General features: G+C 32.7%; 2 protein-coding genes across 2 annotated transcripts in view; one reads left to right on the forward strand and one right to left on the reverse strand.

Annotated features, from left to right (window-relative positions):
- Positions 1 to 8,402, forward strand: part of LOC130440782 (tetraspanin-9-like) — a 33,406-nt gene extending 25,004 nt beyond the window's left edge. Inside the window, exon 2 of the mRNA XM_056774108.1 lies at positions 7,200 to 8,402. Coding sequence (XP_056630086.1) covers positions 7,267 to 8,052 — 786 coding nt within the window. The 5' untranslated portion in view covers positions 7,200 to 7,266 and the 3' untranslated portion in view covers positions 8,053 to 8,402. The remainder of the gene's footprint in view (positions 1 to 7,199) is intronic.
- The window catches only part of LOC130440781 (opioid-binding protein/cell adhesion molecule-like), a 332,444-nt gene that overhangs the window by 215,129 nt on the left and 96,797 nt on the right, over positions 1 to 20,518 (reverse strand). The window lies entirely within an intron of this gene.

A 20,518-nucleotide genomic window follows, 5' to 3' on the forward strand; every position in this document is an offset into this window, starting at 1 on the left:
TATTCTATTTTTAGATCTCTATTTTTCGTGTTTGTTTTAACATTGCTAGTCCGTCCCTGTATCGTAAACTAGTTTTTGTAGTCTTTTTATCTTTTTTTGCGGTTATAATTGGTTTTTATCTTCAACTTTTCACTTGACTGTTAATTTTTTTTTGTTGGTTTTATGAAATTTATAGTATTATAGTTTAAAATAAATGTGTTATTTTTACCCACTGTTTGGCTAGTTATTAAAAGTTTTAAGCGTATTTTTCTAGCATGTTTCTTATTTTCGGTTGATATTCGTATTATAGTCTATTTCAGAAAGGTGTAGAGCAATAAAATGGGGAATTCCATCCAGTTCGGCACAATTTCGGTGTCGACCATGGTTGTAGGTCTTGAAATATTGTGTAGGGATTACTTAGGTAGTAGATTATACAGTTACGTTTTACGTTTAACAGGTACCGTTTAACCTTCTATTAGTGCCTCTGCCTAATTCCGACCCTATTTCAGATTCGGCTTAACCATGCGCCGTAAGGGCAATGGTGCCTTTCCCAAAATTTTTAAACCTTTATAAGTATATTTGTTTTGTTTAACGCATCAGTATTTGTTGTTAAGCCGTAAATAGTGTTCACAGTATTATAAGATTAGTAATAAAATGGCGACATTTACACCAAAGAAAAGATGTTTCAATAATTCTCCACTATAAGTGAATGAAAAACACCCAACATTTACTGTACAAGAAACTGTCGACCGATGTCCCTAATGACTGGAGTTGGAAAGTCCACCGTTTTTAAATTATTGGAGGAGAAAGATAGCAGGCCAAATGGAACCTCCCAAGAAAAGTCCAGGCAGACCAGTAAAAGTCTTTGACGAAGACACCAAAAGTGTAATTCGAAGTAAAGTTCACTCTTTTTATTTTAAAAAAGAAATACCCACCCTAGATAAGATTTTAATGGAGCTTGGCCACGATGACAGTATTCCGTTGATAACTAAAAAACTGTTATGGACCACATTGAGAAATATGGATTTTGCCTTGGAAAAGCATAACTGTGAAACACTTTTACTGGAAAACGATGAAATTGTTTGATGGCGACGAAAATACTTAGAAGTATAAAGCAGTACAGAACAGAGCAGAAGAATATCTTTTATCAGTAGTACCAGTACAAGTACCGTTTTATGAAATACGCCGTGGAAGATATAGCAGAAAAACATAGTGTAACTGTGCTGCGCACACCATATCATTGCGAACTAAATCCCATAGAACTTATATGGGCGCAATTGCAAGGATTTGCATCAAGACACAACACGACATTCAAAATGAAACACGTTAAGCTACTGTTTGATCAAGCCATCAAGGAGGTGACACCAGAGAACTGGCGAAAAGCAAGTCCAGCATGTCAATAAAGAAGAGGAGAAAATGTGGGATCTTGACTACTTGACCGATCGGCCCGTCGACCCGTTAATTATAACACGAGATAGTAGATCCTCAGATGACGAAGAATATTATGATTTTTTATAATTTAATTTCTGTATAATGTATTTTTTGTATAATGTTCAATAAAGAATAAGTGTACCTAAAACTATGTACCGGGTGTCCCAATAAAAATGGCTCTCGGCCATATCTCGGGAACCGTTTATAGTACAGCTTCGGGAAAAAAATTTATAACAAAAGTTATAAAACGAATAATTTACAAATTTTTTCTAATTAAGATCCATTTAAACCATGATTATCGTATTCTTCAAGAAATTTAGCGTATTCTATTCTACAAGTTTTAGTCTATCTCTTCAAATAAGAGGTGGGGGGAAGCGGAAACTTTATTATGAAAAAACGCCTGTCAGTCCAGTTCTATGCAAACTTAGTATTTTTGAAGAGAGCTTCCTTTCTACCAATGTAAGAATTATAATATCGAAACAACCTAATGAGTAACGTATACGCTAGAGGGCGCTATTTATTTTTTTAAATCCAACTATCCTTGAAAAATGTTGAAAGGAAACATGCAGTTTTAATTAAGGAATATAAAAGTAGACCAAATTAGCAACAGAATAGCGAAAACCGCATGTCTATATATTTTTCGTATTACGAGATATCTTAAGAAATGTGTAAATTTTAAGCATTTTCCTTTGAACATATATTACTCCGGGTTGACCGAACGGATTTTAACATTTTTTTACATCTCAAAATTGTCTTTCCTTGTTCTATTAATAATAGTTCCAATTATTATGTCAATATTACTTACGCTGTCACCGGGAAACTGCGTTATGAATGTTAACACGTTGACGGACAGTAGGAACAAGCGAAGTTCGAAAATTGACACTATATGTTTTTGTGATTTTTAGAATTTTAGAAGTATAGTTTTACTCTTTCTGCTTAAATAAACTTAATTTTGATTAATTTAGTACCTTTAATTAGGTTGCGGCTATAACCGTCATGGCGCCAGCGGACTCTATACACTAAGTGATAGGACGATGGCGGCTATAACAGCAAAAATTTAAAAACGTAAATGACAGTTTTAATGGTTCAAACAAGCAATTTTTGTATGCAACAAAGTATTTTTGGGAGTTTTACACGAAATGTTAGTTCTTAATCAAACAAAAATAAATAAATGACAAAAAAATTTATTATAATTTTATAATTATTATACATTATTTTCGGTATGCCATGTTTCAAAGCATGGTGCAGGACACAGTGCAGGTTTTGACATGCAATTCTTGCAGCAATATGATGTTTCCTTCCTTATTCCCTGTTTATAACATTGTTTACAACGCTGAAAATATGTTTTCCGCTGATAATTTTCAGGAGGTGAAATTTTCTCAGGAAAATGCTGTGTTCCATTGTTGTTGATTTCATTGGTTTGGATTTGTGCACGTTTAAATTGAACCAAAGTTCTTCCATCCCGTTTATTATCTATACCAGTTAGAGATCGTATGATTGCTTCCCTGTACTCTATATACTTCATTTGAGAACCTGTCTTTTCTTTAAAGATGTAGAAAGAATTCCATACTGCTACATCCAGTAGATGAAAGATTACCTTTTTATACCATCTAATTGTCTTCCGTGGACAGGAATAATAGGACATCATCTGATCTGCTCTGTCTACACCTGACATATTCTGATTATAATTCACTATTTCAATTGGTTTTCTCTTTTCCTGTTGTCGCCGGTTAGCTGTGTTTATCATGCTTGGGTGGTAAGCCGTTGTTAGACATAGCACATCCCGTTTATCTTTCCATTTGGACACATAAGTCTGATTTTGGCGTCGCCATACATGTTCTCCTTTTCTAAGCTTACGACGTGTTATTTCTTGTGGCAGACCCTTCCTATTTACACAAAGAGTTCCTGTCACATGTGTCTTTTTGCTAAGTAATTTGTTAGACAATGGTAGACTGTTGTAATAATTATCCATGAACAAATGATGGCCTTTGTTTAAGTATGACTGCATCAATCGCATCACAAGACTTTCAATAGTTGTCATGTTTTCATCGTTTTCTCGATGGCCTTTGTATACTTCTATATTCAAAACGTAACCTTGGGCTGAACAAAGTTCATAGAATTTAATTCCGTATTTTGCCTTTTTGCCTTTCATGTACGTGCGAAAATAAAGCCTTCCTCGAAATAATAACAATGAAATCATCTAATGATAATGCTTCATTTGGTGCATATGCATTCGCAAACTTTTGTATGAGCAAATCAAGAAATATTTTTATTTTCCTCAAAGGGTCGTTTGAATTTTCTTCCTCAACACAAAAACACCTCAATATTTGCTCAAACCTCCTTCCAGACATTTGTGACGGAAATGCTGGGTGGTAATGTAATGCATCAATGGAAAAGAGTTTTCTAATGCTGGAGAATTTTAGCTGGGACTGAAGCAAACACAAACCTAAAAACTTTCTCATTTCGATCATATCAGTATTTTTGAAATTTGCCTTTCTACTATGCCTTGTATGTGGCCGTGCTTGATTGCAAAGTTTTATGCCGTAATCATTCGTAGATTTTATAATCATTTCCATTACTTGGTCATCCCATATTTTTTCAAAAACCTGAATTGGAGAAACATTTTCTTCTATATCCAAAAGAATCCCAGCGGCATCTGCATCAAAAGAAAAGTTTCTTATAGATGTTGTATTGGTATGCCATGTCTCATCATTTTCTGGTTCTTCTGGTGCTTCATATTCCTCATCTGTAGTTGATTCATCATCTTCACTATCCGAATTGTTATTTTCAGCACTGTCAGCATCAGATTCAGACTCACTGTTGCTTGATCCACTATTCATTTCCTCAACAATCTTCAGCAGCCTAGCCTGATCTTTTTCCCAACTGTCCATTTTCTGTAAATATTGAATAAAACATTTTATTTTGTATTATTATTTATTGTATATTATATATATAATATATATTTATCATTTACATTATTTATTTATATTTCAAATGTAAAACCAAAAAAAAAGTAAACAGTATAACCTATAGTATCGTTAACCTAACCTAAAATGCTAAATTTTGTTTTTTTATTTCTGTTTAAAGTATAAAATGAATAATAAACAAATACATACCAGTATAGTTATATAAATAATAATAAATATCGTTAAACGTATCAATAAGAACTATAAATTCAATAGAAAACACGATCGCACTACTCCCTTCACAACCACGTGCATACTGAATCTGCAACTCGTATAACAGGTGAAATATGAACTTCAACCTAAAAAGATGTTTTCAAAACACGACACTATGCTTCTACGTATACGCCAGTAAGTGCACATTTGTGCTGCTATAGCCATAGTGTCTAAAAACGACCGTTTCGTTTTGGACGGCTATAGCAGTCATGCCACATTGTGAACTTCGCTTTGACGGCTATAGCCGCAATTGTCCGTCAACGTGTTAAAATGGAAATATATAAAAACAAGTAGTGGGCCATGAAAAAAACAAAACAAAAAGATATGTCTTGTGTCAAATTAATAAATCTATTAATTTGTTCATTTACGTGTCTTTGCGATTTGTGTGCATTAAATTCGATATAAAATTTACTTAAAAGTTATATCTATGATGATTCTTACAAACAGAGAAGCATTTAATATGATAGGCGTTTACTTATACGAATGTATGAGAAATGCAACTTTTGCGGCTAGGGTATATGCCATACAATATCCCCAAAGACGTCATCCCGGTAGCAGAGTTTTTCGTCGACTCATACATCGTTTAAGAACGACTGAAAATGTAAATCTCACTGTATTTAGAAGATGCGGCAGAGGTCGTTCAGAGGAAAACACAATAAATGTTTTGGCATATGTGCAATTTAACCCGCATTTAAGTATTAGAGCAATAAGTAGAGACTTGGGAATAAGCAGAACCACCATTTAACGTATTTTTACAGATCACAGGTAAATTATGATGTAAAAAGATATGTTTCTTAATCAAAATATACCCGCATAATATTATTTGTGGGCATGGTTTTATGTTAACATAATAATTTATTTATCATTCCGGAAAGATATTTAACAGGACATTATATTTCTTTTAGATTTCATCCATATCATATAGTACTGCATCAACAATTAGTTGATCGTGATTATGACAGAAGGTTGGATTGTTGCAATTTTGCAATTGGTTACCACATATGGTATATGACGATCCTCAATTACTGTCACGTATTTTGTGGTCAGACTAAACTACTTTTAGTAGTGATGGTACGGTAAATCGGCATAATATGCACTATTGGTCACAGAATAATCCACGCTGGATGGAAGAAGTTCAGTATCAGGGGCGATGCTCTGTGAATTTATGGTGTGGTATTGTAGATGGTCAGATAATTGGACCTTTTATTTCTGACAACGCAATTAACGGGGAACGCTACCTAAATTTTATAAGGGATGAATTACCACTTCTTCTAGAAGATATATCACTAGCAACTCGTAGGTCTATGTTGTTTCAGCACGATGGGTGTCCGGAGCATTTCTCCAGACAAGTTAGAGAATTATTAATTAATGCTTACCCTGATAGGTGGATAGGACGTGGAGGCCTATTTTTTAGCCAGCCAGATCACCAGACTTAACCATCGTAGATTTCTATCTCTGGGGTCGGATTAAAGAACTTGTTTGTGGAGTTAAACTCACTACTACATGATCGAGAGAATACGAAACGCCATTCAGAGTATTTCCATTTTAACTTCCATAACGCAGTTTCTCGGTGACAGTAATATTGACATAATAATTGGAACTATTATTAATAGAACAAGAAAAGACAATTTTGAGAAGTAAAAAAATGTTAAAATCCGTTCAGTCAACCCGGAGTAATTTATGTTTAAAGAAAAATACTTAAAATTTATACATTTCTTAAGATATCTCGTAATACGAAAAAGATATCGACATGCGGTTTTCGCTATTCTGTTGCTAATTTAGTCTATTTTTATATTCCTTAATTAAAACTGCATGTTTCCATTCAACATTTTTCGAGGATAGCTAGATTTAAAACTAGCGCCCTCTCGCGTATACGTTACTAATTAGGTTGTTTCGAAATTATAACTCTTATTGGTAGAAAAGAGCTCTCTTCAATAAGACTAAGTTTGCATAGATAGGTTAAGTAGAACTGGACTTACAGGCGTTTTTTCATAATAAAGTTCCCGCTTCCCCCCACTTCTTATTTGAAAAGATAGTCTAAAACTTGTAAAATCAAATATACGCTGAATTTCTTGAAGAATACGATAATCATAATTTAAATGCATCTTAATGGGGTTGAACCTACAACTCTGTAAATAATTTCCAGGTTTTTCTCGAGGTCACTTTTGTTATAATTTTTTTTCCCCGAAGCTGTACTATAAACGGTTCCCGAGATATGGGCGAGAGCTATTCTTAGTGGGACACCCGGTACATAATGCCTAATTTTTATTCTGTTAAAATAAAATTCTTTCCTTTTTACAAGTATCCTACCGGTACGCCTTTGGCACAATATTTTCAGTGTTTGTGAATTGATAACAACAGGCTAAACCCATAAATTGACCCTAATCCGGATGATACTACCTGCCTTGATAAAAAAAATTTTTTTACAATGAAATCAATGCCATGCTATGAAAGTGGCTTAAAAATTCGTTGGATCACTCGTTTCCTAATTTAAGCTGAGAAATATGTGAAACTATTAATTTAACCATTGATGGATTAACCAACTTTATGCAATTATATACTTTATAATCTTGATGTTGATTAAACTGTATTTTTCTTTTTCTTTTTCAGATAAGTGGATACAAAATGACTGTCTTCTGAAGATTTTTGTTAGAACACTGACAACATAAACGCAACAATGCTCACGTGCTGCATCAAATATTTACTATGTGCCTTCAACTTTATAATATTCCTCTCCGGAACAGCAATATTAGGAGTCGGGCTATGGTTAAAAATAGACAGAAATTCATTTGTAGGACTACTGAAAATTGTTCCATATGAGCAAGTACATGATTTTACGAAACCTGGTGTCGTGGAACAATTATCCTACATCCTAATGGGAATCGGTGGAATCATGTTCTTAGTATCTTTTTTAGGATACTGCGGTGCCATCAGAGAATCTCAATGTATGTTAACCACCTACGGACTTCTACTTCTTGTGATTTTGATTTTAGAAATAACCGCTGGATGCCTTGCTATCATTTACAAAGGAACAGCTGAAACGGAGATAAAAAACGTTCTGAAGACTTCTTTAAGTCAATATTACTCGGTATCCGAGAATGGTAGTGCTGCTAATTTAGCTTGGGATAAACTGCAAATGTCTTTGCAATGTTGCGGTGTCGACGATCACACAGATTACCAGAAAAATGAGAATTGGGCAAAGGCCGATAAAGTAATACCGGAGTCTTGTTGTGTTTTGAATGAAAATGATAAACCAAAGATATCTACGTGTACGAGTTCTCCGAATGAAGTGAACTCTTATTATTTAAAAGGTTGTTATAAGGAAGTTATGAATTGGATTATGAGCAATCTCGATATGGTCATTATAGTGTTAGTTGTTTTTGGAATTGTGGAAATTTTGGGCGTGTTGTTTTCGTTTTGTTTGGTTAACTTCATAAACAAAAGTAACAGATTTAATTATTAAGACGATGATGTATTACAAGATCGCATATTTTGATATGCATATAACATAATAAACAATGTATTTTATGTGTATATTTATACTTTGATTGATATTGGAACATAATTAACCCTAAACTTATTGTACAACCAATTATAATATGTAAATGATACAGTTCATTTCCTATTAATTCATTTTTAATCAAAAAATTCATCAAAATACTGAAATATTTGAACATGAATTTATATAAAATAAGTTTACGTTATTTGAATTTTTTCAGAACAGTGAAAGCAAAATAAAGTCGCCAATAAGAAATTCCTGCAAATAAATCAGTTGTAAATAAGTCTTAACAATAAATACAAAGTAAACTGAAAGCTTTTTTTAATGGTTACCCATTTCCTCCATTAACTACGCAGCAGCATGTATAACTTTCCTTCACTATATGAAAAACCAGAAAAACGTCAAATCTGTTATAACTTATGCCCAAGAACTGCACTAGAAGTGATTCTAAATCTTCCATCTTTCCATATTATAATGGAAAGTCATGCAAAAATAATAAAGTTACTCTACAATTGATTCCGGGGTACATCGGAGTGGAAAGAAATGAATTATCTAATAAGCTTGCTCCATAGGATCCTTTAGATATGAGCAAAGCCATTTATTGGAACAACCTACAGGGGCAGAGACAGGCGAAGCCTTTCCTGGGAAACTATATGCAGAAGACATCTGCTGAATGTATCAATCTAAGTAAGAACAATCTACGAATAACAACAGGTGTCCTATCGGGGCACTCTCGCCCCAAACAACACCTGAAGACGCTAGACTTAGCAGTTAATACGAAGTGTAGATTTTGTTGAACAAAGGACGAAACCTCTATCCGCATTCCCTCGAAGTGTGAAGCACTACTGAACTCTAGAGCACCCACCTGGGAGCGCAGGTGGAAGACGATGGCAGCTACAATCATCCCACATTCTAGACTTTTTAAAAGGAGTGGGATTAACAGATAGCTTATGAGTATCACAGAAAGGAGGACAAAATATATTCTTTGGGTCGCAAAGATTTGATAAAAAATAATTGTGAAAAAGGTTAAAAGCGCTACAAACAGATACTCATACCGGTATCGACTTATTGTTCACATCTATGGGACTGTATTAGTGAAAGTAATTATGCTTGTCTGTAAAGTGCAAAAATGAATACTAAGGAATATATTTAACACCCTGTGTTCGCAATAAAGATGTACACGGAGAACTCTATATAAAAACAGTCAAAGAAGAGATGAAGGAGAATGCTAGAGGAAACGAAGAACGATTTCATAACCACATACTCGTGGTACTTCTTGATAATCAAAACAAAGTCTGCGATCTGAAACACTCTAAGCCCGTGAAAAGTGACAGTTAAAACAAAAAATTGTTGCAATTTGTAGGTAAAAGCTTGTATAAACTAAAAAACAACTATGAAAATAGCTAAATAAAGATACAAATAAAATAAAATTTCAATATACAAAAGATGATATCCATTTAATTTCAATTGGTAAGTGATTGTGCATTTTTATTGCATTGTAAAATATTGAGCCCTGAACCAATTCTGAACGTGGAGTTGATAGGTAAAGGTCGTGCTTCGCGTTGCTAAGTGAAAACCCGTGGAACGACTTTTCTGAATTTGGAGAAGCGTGCTGATGAATTAGGCAAACGGATTTAAAGATGAATGGAGAAGGAAAAATCAGAAATTTCAATATTTTAAATACAACCCTGCAGTGAGCCCTGTGTAATATGTTAGGGGATTACAGTCCTGGGAGACCAAGAATACAAACAAATTTTATGCTGTACTAAAGTAGCCTGATTTATTAATACTAAAAAATTATATTTCGTCAATATATAACTCAGTTACGGTTAGCAATATTGCATAATAACCGATACATAACCAATGACCATAACTTGATCTAATTCTATCCTACTTATCTTACATATCTTCTAGTTTTGTCTACCCTCTGTCTTCGCTCTATCGGGTCTTCTCCTAAATTCCTATGAAACACTCGTACCTCCTCTAGAATATATAGGAACTCGTTTAACAACGACATTTAGACACATCCTCACTTGTTATCTCAACTCAGGGGTTTGGGAACCAGCAGAATAACCAGCAACACTTCTCAAGGCTCAAGCAATCTGATCCCTTCTTCTCGCTATCTCTCTCTGTATCTTTTGGTCTAATCCTCTTTTACATTTGTTAAAGCAGAACACTAGTACACACAGGGTCCCTACTATGACCAGAACTATGGTTAGAATATCGGCTACACGCCATTCATTTGTGGCAGCTGTAGCTGTCGTACCACCACTAATACTGCTTTGCACTATCACTGTCTCCTCTTTGGATTGATTTTTCCTCATTGTTTCAACTAACACATTTTCTACCCTTATATCATAAGCGCGAAATGGCATAAGTAGCCTGATTTATTAATATCAAAAAATGTTCTATATTTCGTCAACATTAACCCAGTTACACTATAAGCTTTTTGACAACGTTAGCAATATTCCATAGTAACCGATGCATAACCGATGACCATAACTTGATCTCAATTACGCCATACTATAACAATACATATTCATTATTTTAATATTTCCTAATTACCAAAACAACCTATATAATTATTTGACCTAATATTATACCTTACACCAGCTGTTTAGTCCGAGTAAGTATTTAACAGCTCTCTTTTGTGGTTTGAACATTCGCTGAAATAGAGCCGCACCACATGTATCTCAGAAGGGAAGGGCAAATCGAGATGCGACTCTTTGGAAACTGCGCAAAAAGGGTGGCAACATGTAATTCCGATTTAAAGGAATTGTCCACAACAACTCCTATAAATTTTAAGGGTATATCTTAAGTGAACCATTGAGAATTCTTAGGACAGTAAAGTATTTTGTATATCAGGTTAAATGTAAAATGTTCGTTAATCGTGAGATTAGGTGCATTGTTTCTCTCATAAAAAAAGTTGCGATGGATTGTGAATTACAGAATGTTATACTGTCCGCAAATATATCAAAGATTTTTGTTTATTTGTATGAAGTGAATTATAAAAAATAAAAAACTTTGAGTTCTACGAACAATAATATATTTTAGAAAGCCAAAGTATATTGAAAAGTATAAAGAGGCGGATAATATTTAACTCGAATGATGAAGTTGTTTCAAAAACAACTTTTTTGGTAAACATACCAAATCTGATTTTACTAAGGCAAAAAATTGAAGAAACATTCAACATTGTGAACAAAAATCAAAACTCATAATAAATATATTAACCTGCAATTGAATAAAGAATTGTTCCAATATTCAATTAATAATTTAATCATTTATAGTTTACATTATTACCAATTAAATAGAAATAAAGATACATATTTCATACAGATAAAATATTTCATATCGACATAGTATACATAAACACTCAATCCGAAAGTTAAATCCATTAAATGGACATAATCCAATTATTTCTTAAATTGATTTCAAACAACGATTATCTATTTGTAGAACACAATTTTACGCATCTGTGAATTTGGAATCAATGATGTGTGTAAATTATCATATATACTTGTGTGATTACCTGCATATGCAGGTAATTACACAAATATAAGTAAACATTGTACATTTGTACATTTATGTATGAAAGTATGGATTTGAGTAAATGGATTTTTTATATGTGTAATAGTAAACATTGTTTATGAACTGACCGCTACCTTCTCCATAATTTTTCCTATTAATCATTCAGTATCACGGTTCCAATTTCTTCGCCTATCTGCTGGGCTCCGGTTAGCTTACGAGGTGCGGTTGTTAAATAACAAGACTGGTGATATATTTTCTTTTGTTATTATGTATATTTATTATCATCTTCAATATATATATATATATATATATATATATATATATATATATATATATATATATATATATCCCTCTCCTATCTCTACATATTGCTCGAAACAGTGCAGAAAGTCTTTTTCTGTCAGTTCCTCCAGAACGTACGCCGCTTTTTTCTTCACAGCTTCAACAGACTCAAATCTTGTTCATTTCAATGCAGATTTGACAATGGGAAAGAGATCGAAGTCGCATGATGCAAGATCCTGCAAATAATGTCAGTGGTCTAACACTGGGATGTTGAACTTAGCTAGAAACTTGTTGCGGAATGGGATAGCAGTTTTTCACACACTTTTCACGTGGTAAAATTTGCCACACACATTCTTTGTCAATTTCAATCGCACGAATACTTAACCGATGTTTACATCGTACAAGATAAGCGACTTTTTTGATATTTTCATCCGTTATTGAGGTGGAAGAGCGTGAATCATTCACAACATCTTCTCGACTATTTTGAAACGCACCCAAAAACACGCGGATGCCACAAAAATTCCTTGTCATAGATCTGTTTGAATCAATTTTAAGTTTCAGTTGCAGTTTTAGCAAGTTTCATGTGAAATTTCATAACAACCCATGGCTATACTTTTATATAGATTATTTTTAGGGCAAAACAGAAAATCAGCCCCTTTGCAAACAGAGGCGACGGCTACTCTGGTTTGTCTACAGAAACGGTAAACTCACAGAGTAGGCTTCAGATCAAATATCTGACAGTCGTTAACTTTTGGTGTATGTGTCTGTAGTCTCTTTATTTAATAGTCACACCTCATACAGTGAAGACGAGTGTGGTTCACAAAAAATTATATAAAATTCAATCATCTGAGTTTTGCACAAAGCCTAAATTCATATTTACTTTTCTCTGTAAATTGGAAAATGCGCTGAAAGAAAGACCAACCTAGAGCAAAAATCTGTGCCTTCATGCAACAAAAATAAACGTGAAAATATGAAGCAAAATGTAAAATAAACTAAAAGAATAGTTTTACAGGAAAGACTGGGATAGCTTATACAAATAAAGAAATCATACAAATGTAACTGGATATCTCTTACTGAAATGTACTAATTACAAAAAAAATTATCTAGGACGATTGTCCAAAAAAAAACATACAATTGACTAGTACGGTTATTTTTATTGAAAAAATTTAAATCCTGTTAATTTCAAATAAAATATGAAATTGAACCTGATAACTTCTACGGCAAAAAGGAAAATCACTCAGTTACTAAAATCCTCATGAGTCTCTAAGAACCGCTCTTCCTTTATGGCAGGTTTTCGAATTAAGTTTTTATTTGCTTGACGCCTGTATTACGGAAAAATATCATTTTTTTCTAGTTCTTAACAAAGGTTTTTCTAGTCAAACTCTCCTCTAAATCTATACTTAATAATGATATTGAAAAATTTCTATAACTTTTCCTGATCTATCTCCCTCATAAGGATGGTTTAAAAAAAACGAAAGAGAAAGTTTTAGTTACTCTCACAAGACTTCAAATTTAACCCCACTACTAACAATAATCATTTCGCTTGATATTTGTCCTCACTCGTAACACAAAAAGGACCCAAAATTTATCTAATGAACATCGACTGTTATTCCAATATAACGGAAACGGAGTGTAACATCACCAGGTTACCTGATTGTTGTTTCTGATAAATTGCAGTTTTATTCATAATTGTAGGAAATGTTCTTGAACATAGTTGCAAAATAAATTCACATGAACTTGAAATCAAATTACAAATCTTCAGGAAATTAAGTTGCAAAAAAGTAGTGATGATCTTGTAACGATGTTATGTTATGTTATGAAAAGTGAGACAAAATATACAATATTAATAAACTATTAATGAACAAGGTCACGCCTTTATGATACTATTTCGATACAAATTTCAACTTATCAGTGTTAATTAGGTAGAAATAATGAAGTAGCCAAAACTAAGTGAAGATGTACTTGAAAGTGCAAAAAGGAGCTGTTAAGAACTATGCAAATATTTTGTCGAACACGTTACTAAGAAAGATTAGTATGTGATTTTACTTTTTGTCTAAGCTATTATCCTTACTAATATTGTAAATGTAAAAGCGTGGATGTTTGTTACGCTTTCACGCAAAAACTACTTGACGAATCATCATGAAACCTTGTACACATATTCTGGGAGGTACTAGAAGTAACATAGTATACGTTTTATTAAAAAAGAATATTTTGCACAAAGATAAAAAAAGATTGTGAACAAATATCAACATTTAAATACTATATTATCGTCGTACGATATTACCGATGGTCAAGTCAATATCTATCCAATCTATACATAAAATTCCATTGACTATAGTTTCAGCTGTTTGGAATTTTTGAGATTAGGTACAATGGTACCTTCAGTAACTGTCACTTAAAACGAAAAACTGTCTAATAAATGCCTCGGAAGCGTAAATCTACATTATCTAAAAATTCGTCACGGTCCTTAGCACCAAGAAATGAAGTGGTTAATAAGATTAACACCGACATTTTAAAAGATGTGCAAGGAGAAATGAGGAATATTTGTCGATGGATACAATTATGGATACGGAACTAAGTACTTCATTTTCTGTCGAGTTTTTAAATTCCCTTGAACTGTCAGGTGTACCGTCACATAAACTTCAATTGAAACTAAATGTACCAGTAATGCTGATACTCCTCGGCTATGTAATAGAACAAATCTTCGTATAACAAAATTGGGGCAGAATATACTTGGTGCTACTATTTTAACAGGTGTCGGCAAGTGTTATCATATATCGGATTCCAATTATTTCAACTGGCCTTCCTTTTCAATTTAAAAGAGTTCAGTTTCCGGTCAAGCTTAGCTTTGCTGTTACTATAGACAAAGCCCAAGGGCAGACATTACAAGTAGCAGGAGTGCATTTAGAAAAGCCATGCTTCTCTCATGGCCAATTATATATAGCGTGTTCGCGTGTATCAAATGCCCGGAATTTACACATATTTGCACCCAAAGAAAAAACTTATAGTCTACAAAAATATTCTAGATTAATACTCAGCATTTTATCTTTTTAATTGTTAGAATTCAAAACTATTTATTTCTGTTACAGGAAAATATATTTTAACATTTGTTATTGTATTTCAATAAAGCATGTTTTCAAACTTCATAGTATGTAGTAACTTTTAAAAATCGATTATACTAACCAAGCAATAAAATAAAGTTATCATATTGATATATTTCTATTATAATGATTTCTGATACTTATTTAATGGATTCAATGCGAGCGAAGTCGCGGGTAAAAGCTAGTAAAGGAATAAACAAAATCATTATCCATGTTCAAAATAGTCTGCCTGCCTCTCTATGACTGCTTATAAAGAATTTAGCCAATTAGATTGATGTTTGACGAATGTGAGACAAGAATCTCGAAGCATCGGAATGTCATAGGCGAAGTAAGCCTACACCACCAAGAACCACGCTGTTGACTAGGTATATTAAGTATTGCAGCTGACTAACCACTAATAATTATAGCAGTTATCACATTTATTTAACAAATAGCCAACAAGTTTTTTTCGCTTCTCGCATTCCACTGCCTCTAAGCGTATTCTCTAGTTTTTGATCTTTCTTTTTCATTCCGGTATCACAAACGTTTTTTCTGTCCGTCTGTATCTGTTTGTCCGTCTATCTGTAGCAGCGATTTCTCGTCACAGGAAGCATGTAGCTAGCTCGGGTTTGTTGTATTCAATTCCCATCTAGCTGTAGTTTTGCCGAAACGAAAGATGTTTTGGAAATTATCAGGAAAAAATTAATTGAATAAACCAAAATGTGATTTTTTCTATACAAAATCTTCCAACAACCACCGAATTTGAAAATTTTTTAAAAGAAACGTATAACATAGATTTAGTATCTTCAAGAGAAACTAGAACAAATGCAAACACAACAATCGATGGAGTCTATGCAAAATTAAGTTCTTTGAACATCGTATCCGGAACGACTAATGCTAGCAATAAGCATTGAGAAATATAATTAGTGTTTTTTGGTTGGAAAATACAAACAGATAATCAGTTTCATTGATTAGTGAAGATTTTGTGCTAAAATTATTTCATTTACATAAAAACTGAAATCTAACATACGTGCTTCAGCCGAATATAACCAACTATGATTCACTATTAAATAAATAGATATGTCTGTAAAGTCTGATATAAATCTATAACAAAGTAACTTATAATTATCATATCATTTTGAAATATATTTGTTGACTACTTTGCCGTAATAATTGCGGCACTATTTTTTTCATAAGTAACAAAGTTTGAAGATTAAATGGACATGAAGGGTGAACACACTACCCCTTTTCATTCAAAATTTCCCATAGAATACTTATCACATATGAGTCATTTTATTAAGAAAGAAATTATTTCCATAGGACTGAAAAGTTTGTCTGCAATTATATCAACGGAAAAATTATAAACTTTGAAACAATTTCTCTTAGTGTATGTCTCAAATCATTTTTTAAAACGAAAGCAGTCAATTAACTGTATCCCATTTTGTTCTGACACAAAAACTTTACGTTGATGGAGTAAGTCACCGTTTACGTAACAATAGTTCGACATAAAATGGAGAGATTGTTAACTGTTGGCATCGGTGGCGGGAGAATAAGAGTGGAGTGCGTTAAAAGGCTAACGATCTCTGCCTAGAGAACCATCAGTCGCAGTCACCCTTCACTTTCGAGCGTAAAAGCCCTTAATATAACTGTGAACCATACTCCACTTTACTTTATACTGGCGGAGTGCCCTTTGAGGAAATGTTCCTCGTGTTAATCCACGAAGCGTCAATGATGATATGAGACTAAATTAAAATATTTTGTGGTTTTTAATTGTTATAATATAATATGCCGGTGAATAAGTATATTTTTCAAATTGGTTCATGATTTTTGAAAAAAATAAATAATTTATAAATAAAGTAATCGTCAGTGATTATTAAACAATGTAGAAAATTCAAATAGAATAATTCATTAAGACAGTTACAGCATATATATTTTAAATAAGTAAAAAAGTCGTCGCACTCTCGGCGACGCATTTTTTACCATTAGCTATCAGTTAATATTAAAAACATTGTTGAGATCATAGAATAGGTAACGGCGAATTTATGAAAAACACCTTATCAATTGGAAGATTATTTTATTTCTATTAGAGTTTCGGCGGTATGTCCTTACAATGTTAAGGATCAGAGAGAACTAACTACCTTCTATCCATATTATGGATTTTATATTTAAACTTATACCTGGTTCCATGACCTGTAGTTCGAAAGCCTTTTTTTATTTATTTTAGGAAATACCAAAATATATTCTTTCATAAGGTGAAAAATGTATTTAATAGATGTTGTAAAACAGAAAACTTCACTTCCAAAATTATATTAACATTATAAAAATATATCTTAAAAGAGTAGGATTTTTACATTCAAAACTCCCACCAAATTTCAATTTATAAATGGGAATTTCCATGAAAAATAGAACAAGAAAAATATCAATAATTTCATTTCTTCAATAATTTGTTCCTCATTATTTCTTGACAATTCTTATAGTTTGTACATGAAATGATAAATATTATTCATATACAAGAATTTCAGTCTTGTTAGCACTTAATTTTGCAAAGGAATGGAAAAAATCACATTTTGGTTAATTTAATTATTTTTTTCTTAATAATGTCGCAGACAAAGAAGAGAGACAGCAAATGAAAAATAATGATAACAATATTATGCGGGCGAGCTGGCTGATCCGGGGAGACGTACAACGTTGTCACTTTAGGGACACGGTATCGAATATAAAGTATCGATGCTGTACTCATGAGTAGTATCGAATGAAAAGTATCGTACTCATAAATTTATCGAAACAAACGTATCGATACTTCAAAGTATCGATTACTTTACTTGGAGCCTAATGACGTACGCGTCAGAACATTAATATCTGTCAGTAAATAAAAATGTTTTCGCACTCAATAATAAATAGATTATAATAATAAGACGACTGAGACTTTACAAATTTTGAACTTTATGGAAAAAGAACCATGAATTTAGGCACACATCAAAGTAATGTTTTAGAATAGAAAGTTCAAAACGATTGGACTAGATGACGTTGCCATAAACATGCATGGCCGTAACCGTAAGGTCGCAAGTTTCAAGTTAATTTCTGATATTTATTCGATACGATACCTGTTGAAAAGTACTCATTGAGTAAAAGTATCGAATGCAAAGTATCGAGTACAAAAATATCTGTATCGAAAAGTAAGATACTCGATACCACAAAGTATCGATACTTTTCGTGTCTCTACGTCACATTGGTACTTTTGTAACAAGGAGAACTGGTTTGAAGACAAACACTCTGTGAATTTATATCAAACATTATTAGAAATAAAAATATAGTCGAAAGCTAAATATATGTGGTTCCGTGCGAAACAAATTGATTTTTGGGGATGAAGTCAGGATGGAGTATAAATATGCATATTTTTTCAATTTTACTTAAATATAAATCCGCGCTTTATATATCAGGTTACATCTTATAATCTTAAAGCTGCATGTCCAGAATAATCTGAGATGTCTGATTGAGTGACGTTCACTAAAATTTTTCGATCTTTTATCACTTTTTTCCAACGGTATCCTAATTTTTTGTACAAGTTTTCAAGAGTTGGTACGGTTTTCTCAGTTATGGATAATTAAAAATCGTTTGTCTGAGCCGAGGTTTTTCCAAGCGGTCCAGTGATATTTTGATTTTCCTTCCAGGTCTTTCCATTTGTGGGGTTGAAAATGAATTTACTTTTCTATCATCCACCATTTTACTTTTTTAGATATACGAAGTACGGTGCATCGTTGCTGTATACCTAAAGCAGCTACAACACGTTTAGTAACCTTAAATATAAATATAATATTAATTAATACTTTTCCGCAGTTTTTTGTGTTCAAAACAATAGAAAACAAAATTTTGTTTTAAATCTTGTTCTTGTTCTAAGTCTTAAATAGGATAAGCAATAAAAAAAATATTACCGTCTACAATGAGATCTATAATAAATATTCCAAGGTTTTAACAGAAGGAGATTGAAACATACTCAACTTTACCACGAAAATATACAAAATCATGACGGCGGCAAAAGAACCTCAGCAATGCAAATTGGTAATAATTATTCAAATTTCTATGATTTTAATTTATTGAATATGAAATGAGGAAACGCATAAACAAAACTGCCGCAATATCTGGAAGTTTCCTATAAAATATACGAAGATCTGAGTGATGTTTGTAAAGAATATTCAAAACAAGTGAAAAACCAGATGTGACATAGGCAAAGGAAGAGAGAGTTGTCAAATAATCAGATGGATGTGTGACGAATGGAGAAGAATCAACGTATTGATAAAATATGTCAAACAGAATATTCAAGATAAAAAGTGATAAAAAACTGCGGTTGAAAACCCACCAAACACCTAACAAAACGAGACAGTACAGAAAGCCCATGGAGGGTCATACATATTTGAGATTTAAAATATTTTACAAATTTATGTTTCTTATTACTGAACGAGGACTTTTCTTGGATATCCAAAGTGTAAAATTTTCTCTATCATGATTAAATGTCTGAACAGCTTGGAATGAGAAAATGCTGATACAAAAAGGTAAAAACGGCTTTAATGAACCGTTGCACATCCTTTAAGCGATATTTGAAAGTAAAATTAAGGGAGTACTAACCCAAGTAATAAATAAGGTGAATCTTGAGTGAATAAAATTATTAAAAATACTTGTAAAGGTTTTCACTATTTTTTTTATTTTTATCTTAAACACAAAATTGTAAATTTCAACTTCAATATACGAGTTTGTAGCCTCTATCGTTAGAGAAAGAAAATCTAAAAATATTTTCTTAATATGGAGCCTGTAACACTGTTCAAATGAAGGACATTCAAAAAAAATATAGAGGAGAATCTTCGTGAAAAATTATTACGCAAAAAAGGAAATAATTTTGGATTTATGACAAAAAGTCACATAGACATAATTGTGGGCAAAGCGATTTGCTACAAAATATGTCGGCACAAACTTTTTGTGAGATTAATAGTATCCGAGATATCGCGAAAAACGTGTTTTCACTCCTTTTACCAAGATGACGGCCGGGGACAAGGTAGGCAACCCCACAAACTTGGGGCTAAGCTTGTATTGACCCTCCTACATTTCCCACAAAATTACGTCCTCTAAAAAATTGTAAATGAAATTGTAAAATTTCAATGGACTAATAGCTTTACTTAGTCGAATCCATGTTATTTTATACATTAACAAGAACACAGTTTCCGGTATAAAAAATTCGAATATTTTGTTAGAATTTCCATATAAAAGATAACACGCATGTATATTATCTACAGTCTTATACACAAGCTCCATTTATTTGACATGTGGATTTTTTCAGTTATCTATATATGCATTCCATGGTACACCATAAAGGATTTAAAGCTTGGCGTGAATTAATAAGGACGATGGATAACGACGCAGGGATACGATTCCCTACTTGATGGATGGACTGGCTTTTGTTCGGTATTGTTGTATGCTGACGTTTGTAAATGAAATTAATGCCTATTATTAGAATTCTCATTTAATGTTGACAAAAGTAGTAATCCATT

This window comes from Diorhabda sublineata, chromosome 2, assembly GCF_026230105.1.
Source record: "Diorhabda sublineata isolate icDioSubl1.1 chromosome 2, icDioSubl1.1, whole genome shotgun sequence".
Taxonomy (NCBI): domain Eukaryota; kingdom Metazoa; phylum Arthropoda; class Insecta; order Coleoptera; family Chrysomelidae; genus Diorhabda; species Diorhabda sublineata.